Source organism: Mixophyes fleayi, chromosome 12 (genome assembly GCF_038048845.1).
Source record: "Mixophyes fleayi isolate aMixFle1 chromosome 12, aMixFle1.hap1, whole genome shotgun sequence".
NCBI classification, from domain to species: domain Eukaryota; kingdom Metazoa; phylum Chordata; class Amphibia; order Anura; family Limnodynastidae; genus Mixophyes; species Mixophyes fleayi.
This window is the reverse complement of record NC_134413.1, coordinates 71,453,594-71,459,593: the sequence shown is the minus strand read 5'-3', so window position 1 is coordinate 71,459,593 and position 6,000 is coordinate 71,453,594. Positions and strand designations below refer to the sequence as shown.

Below are 6,000 nucleotides of genomic sequence, written 5' to 3'. Positions count from 1 at the left end.
CCTGATATTTGCCTTATACCTGGAAGTCTGTTTATTCACTGATCTGGCCTGTGTTTAACTTGCATCACATGGACTGTGTTTTCCACTACATTAAACAGTTTAATACTTTCAATATATTTCTGGCTCCGTGGCTTTAATTACAAGGACCTAGTTTGTGGAACAGGATTGTAACTACTTGCTTGGCGGAGTGATCAACAGCAGAGGGATGTTCTTCAATTCATAAAATTCTTTGGTGTTGGCTGCTAGACTGGCGCTTCTGCCAGGGTGGCCAAACCACTATATTTTGATTTGCCAACTGGGCCGCTACTTCAAATATTATTGTGTTGTGGTCCTTGAGAAGGCTTCTGCCAGATCCTCACATTTCTGCCAGTAGGTTCCTGGGGTAATAATGTAGCACTTAAAGAGAACTTTCTTTACCACTTCAGAGTCTGCACAGTCATCTGGGGTCAATACACAATAGGCCTCTAATGCACGCCCTTGCATTGTAAGGACCAAATAATTGACCCACTCCTTTTTTAAACAAAGCATGGAGTTTAGAAATCATTCCAAACACCTGCAAGTGTAAATCACTGTCTCCAACACCGTCCTGAAATTCGGTAAAGTGACAGGACCCAAATCATGGTGCAGCAGATGATGACTTTTTACTGTACAATTTTTCTTGCTTTGCACAGGATTTCGAGATCTACCTTGGACATTGCGGTGTAGTTAACCATCTTTTGCATTCCCTTGTGTGGAAGGAGCTCTTCACTTGAGTAACTCGGCTCTCCAAAAAAAAAACCCTAGCATTATCAAATTGCTTGTCACCAGTTATAAACTGTGACTGGATGGGCTTACTCTGCTACCCAGTGTTTGGAGAGGGAGATCTTAAACAGTTTAGTTGGGTTTCCTTCTTACTGTCTGTATCTGGCTGTTACTGACCACTTCTACTGGTGTCACCTGTCAGCAGATATTCACCGACTGTGAATGCCAACTGCACATGAGTTGTAGGAGAATAGTGTTGCCACCAGCTGTCCCCAGGCTCTTTGAGCTCCAGTATGGTGCTCTGCAGACTGGGACTCCTGGATTCATGTGTGAATCTAGGAGGCGCCTCTGCAAGTCTCCTCCAGAAGCCACTGAACTACAGCTGCCAGCGGAGTTTACACACAGAGAGCTCCAGGCTCCTACTTTATCCAGGGGCTGCTCCTGCAGCCCCCACTGTACCATCAGGGATTGGGGACACCTCCGACACTCCAGTCATCCTGTACTTACAAATGGGAACCGGAGTGGAGGAATTAAAGTTCTGGCTGAGCTCCGATCCTCACTGGACCAGCAGTGGGGTGAGAAGCAATTTCTTTTGTTTTATACACATTTGAAATAACATTTTATAAACACACATATCACTTTATACATTTCTACTCCTGGGCTAACCCTTTTAGCGCCAATATCTACATTTATATATTTATTAAAATACACTTTAAAATACATTGCACCTCCAGCACATAGCACTGGGGGGTTAACCCAATTGGCACCGCAGCATTGGAAGGGTTAATCTTTACACGGATGGGAAACCAGCCACAGGGTATGGTAAAATCTACTAACTACATCTTATTAAGATCAGAATTATGCAATCACTCTGCCAGTGTGTTAAAATTTAATATAATCCTACTTTGTTGTACAGTATCTGACATTTTCCCAAGAGTCATATATATAAAACTTCCAAGTTCAAATATAATATATATTTTCTATACTTTCCGATGCCTTGTGTTTTATATGATATTGTACTTTCTTCACATTCCCTACATTGTACTACCACATAATTAATTATACTTGTATTAAAATAACCAATTGTTTAGTAATTCCCATGATGTTCATTATTCATTTTGTATCTCAGAGACAACAAAATTTAATCTGTAGGAATGAAACATGTTAAATGTTATCTAGATGTAAAATAAATTCCCTGATTAAGTAGATACAGTGTTTCTAGAGTCTTATTCTTTGTCTTAAACTGATTTGGATATTCCAGTCCTCATGTTCTCTCCAATCTATTAACTGCTACAGCTGCTGTACACGTGTATGCTGGTGCCCTATCATGTATATATATTCTTTAAAAGTCCCTTTCTGTTGAATATTGTGATGACAAGACAATACACTGTCATGATAGTGATATGCTGCAGCAGAGGAGCACCTAAATCTGCATTACCACCTAATTGTTGCATGTTATCATGTTACTCACCTGCTCCTCCTCTCTCTGGAGCCCCGGGGCCTGCTCCATGCACAAGTGTTTAAAAGTGTTTAAAGTGACAAGAACTCCTGAGCCCACTACTATACCCAATGTCTCGCAGTGTCCCCCAATGGCAGGGAAGAGAAATTAGAATTTATAGAATGTAAGAAGCTGTCTCTGGTATGTGTACTGTCAGTGGCTTCACTAGGCAGGCATAAGATGGCTGATTATCCTCTGCTTAGTTATTTTCTGTATAGAGGAAGTGAATCTGCATGATACAGGGGGTTGGGTAGTGTTATGTGGCTGCGGGGGCTCACTGTACCATTATTAACCCTGGCACATCACTCATTAAAAGTTTTCACTTGTGCAGTGCCAGAGGCGGGGAGACACTGTGACAAATGGAGCCCATCACTGACCAGGCTTGTAGAACAATCCCTGCACTAGTCTGACTTACTATAACGGGATCACTCTGAACAAGTCTTATTGCAAATGTGAAATGAAGAGTCTATACTACTGAACTTTTATATTTCAGATCCCCATAAGATGAAGCACCCCTGTAGACACATCTTGACCCACTTAGCCATGGGCATACCATATAAATGAGAGCTTTTATACAAAAATGACATCACAATATTGCATTTAGACCGTGGGACACATTTTTCAAGCTTCATAATCAATCCCCAATGGCAAAGTATTACAGATTACAGGATTATTATATGAACTCACACCTTCAATTAGAGAGTATGAACAAACATACTGTAACAGTGTCTCAGATCCCACATTATATCTCCAACCCATTGCCAGAATTATATATTACTCAGTACCCAATATATCAAGGTAATCTTGTTTTAACTGTGTACAGTGTGGACGATATCTGGTAGATAAAAAAGTTCCACACATGAGTGATCAAATTTTGTGTATAAACTATGTAAATATATTATGCTTAGTTTAATTTACATTAATAAAATCAACTGTTTTTACAATATTAAGAGTCCTGCTTTTGTCCTATGTGATATTCAAGACCTGATTTATTTGTAAACCATTTTCATTACTCAGAACATGGATATGGTTTGTCATCTGTGTGAGTTATCTGATGCTCAAAAGGATTTGATTTGTATCCGAAACATTTCCCAAACTCAGAACATGGGAATGTTTTCTCACCTGCATGGGTTCTCTGATGTTTAATAAGTTTTGAGTTCCATGGAAAACATTTTCCACACTCAGAACATGGAAATGGTTTCTCACCTGTGTGAGTTCTGTGATGTTTGACAAGGTCTGACTTCTGTGCAAAACCCTTCCCACACTCAGAACACGGAAACGGTTTTTCCCCTGTGTGAATTCTCTGATGTTTGACAAGTTTTGATTTCTGTGAAAAACATTTCCCACACTCAGAACATGGAAATGGTTTCTCACCTGTGTGAGTTCTCTGATGTCTAATAAGTTTTGATTTTACGGCAAAACATTTCTCACACTCAGAACATGGAAATGGTATCTCATCTGTGTGAGTTTTCTGATGTTCAACAAGATTTGATTTATATACAAAACATTTCCCACACTCAGAACATGGGAATGGTTTCTCGCCTGTGTGAATTCTCTGATGTTCAATGTGTTTTGATTTCTGTGCAAAACATTTCCCACATTCAGAACATGGAAATGGTCTCTCACCTGTGTGAATTCTCTGATGTTTGACAAGTTTTGATTTCTGTGAAAAACATTTCCCACACTCAGAACATGGAAATGGTTTCTCACCTGTGTGAGTTCTCTGATGTCTAATAAGTTTTGATTTTACGGCAAAATATTTCTCACACTCAGAACATGGAAATGGTTTCTCATCTGTGTGAGTTCTCTGATGTTCAACAAGATTTGATTTGTATACAAAACATTTCCCACACTCAGAACATGGGAATGGTTTATCGCCTGTGTGAGTTCTCTGATGTTCAACAAGTTTTGATTTCTGTGTAAAACATTTCCCACATTCAGAACATGGAAACGGTTTCTCACCTGTGTGAGTTCTCTGATGTCTAATAAGTTTTGATTTCTGTACAAAACATTTCTCACACTCAGAACATGGAAATTGTGTCTCATCTGTGTGAGATCTCCGATGTTCAACAAGATTTGATTTATATACAAAACATATCCCACACTCAGAACATTGGAATGGTTTCTCACCTGTGTGAGTTCTCTGATGTTCGACAAGCTTTGATTTATATGCAAAACATTTCCCACACTCAGAACATGTAAAAGGGTTCTCAGCTATGTGACTTTTCTGATGTTTATGAAGAGATAATTTAACTGTACAGCTTTTCCCACCCACAGAACATGGAAATAATGTATCATCTGTATGAGCTGTACTATGTGTAACAATATCTATGTTATCAGGATTACATTCCTCATGATTTAAGAGTTCAGATGATTTATCTGCACTGTAAAGTATTGGATATATATTTAGGGTAATTGGGTTCTCTCCTGTAGAATCTTGAGTAATGTTGTTATCTTCCATTTTAAAATCTGTAGATAAAATCAGTTGCTCCCCCAAGATATTCTTGCGTTTACATCCATCTGCTGAAAGTAAAATAAATGTATGGAAGGACATTGAGCTGCAGATTACAATACCCAAAATTTTCAAACTATAAACGAGTTGTTCAGCTGTTTAATTTCAATTTGCAATTGACGAACACTTCATTACAATTATAAAAGCGCATTATCAAGCACATTGCTTAGATGCAGTCATAATTGGAATTCTTGTAATGACTCAATAAACAAAATATATGACTCTTTACTGTAATACATTTTTTTACTCACCTGTGCCGATATCTGTAGGGATTTCCTCCTCCTTACACTGCTGATCACCCCTCACATACGTCTCTTCCTCTCCCTCTATAATTTTTATTTTAATATCAGTCAGGACGTCATCCTAAATAGCCCACAAAAGAATGATAATTTTTTAGTCAAGTTTTTTTATTGGTATTTCAAAACAGAACATAAAGAAAATAATTATTTCTGAATAAACGTGATAGATATAAATCACCGGGTGTGACACATTACATCAAAGATTAGTAAATTTCCAATACTTATGCAGGTATACAAAAACATACAGAATAATATCAAGACTGACAATAATACAGTATATATCAGATGGCATGGGTCCCCATGGACACCCCTGATCATCATCATCATCTATTTCTTTATATAACGCCACTAATTCCACAGCGCTGCACAGAGAACTCACTCACATCAGTCCCTGCCCCATTGGAGCTTACAATCTAAATTCCCTAACATACACACACAGACCAAGAGAGACTAAGGGCAATTTAATAGCAGCCAATTAACCTACCAGTATGTTTATGGAGTGTGGGAGGAAACCAGAGCACCCGGCGGAAACCCACGCAAACACAGGGAGAACATACAAACTCCACACAGATAAGGTCATGGTTGGGAATCAAACTCATGACCCCAGTGCTGTGAGGCAGAAGTGCTAACTGTTAGGAACCCCTCCAGCCAGTACAGCAAAACCCGGAGTCTGCTCCGAAAGTCCGGTGTTCACTGTTGGGACAGACTTGGCTGCAGACAGAGGGTTGTGAGATGTCCACTGGCTGGGGAGAACCCAGGAATAGAGTTACAGAGGGCGTAGAGTAGGAAGTGCAGGAGCGAGTCCAGTGAGACACCGAGTGGATGGTGTCAAGACTGATATATCACTCATTGCCACTGGAATAAATAAGGAACAGTTGATAGAGAAGTCCCCTGATCCACAATGGTTTCTGTACCGGTAATTGTCCGGAAAGGAACGGAACTTACAGTGA

General features: G+C 39.4%; 1 protein-coding gene across 2 annotated transcripts in view; it reads right to left on the bottom strand.

The window, feature by feature from the left end:
* Positions 1 to 2,820: 2,820 nt before the first annotated feature.
* Positions 2,821 to 6,000, bottom strand: part of LOC142108681 (uncharacterized) — a 188,104-nt gene continuing 184,924 nt past the window's right edge. For both annotated transcript variants that reach the window (XM_075192522.1, XM_075192523.1), the window contains 2 exons: positions 5,003 to 5,114; positions 2,821 to 4,762 (listed from right to left, as the gene is read on the bottom strand). In XM_075192522.1, the coding sequence (XP_075048623.1) occupies positions 3,249 to 4,762; positions 5,003 to 5,114 (1,626 nt within the window). In that variant the 3' untranslated portion in view covers positions 2,821 to 3,248. The remainder of the gene's footprint in view (positions 4,763 to 5,002; positions 5,115 to 6,000) is intronic.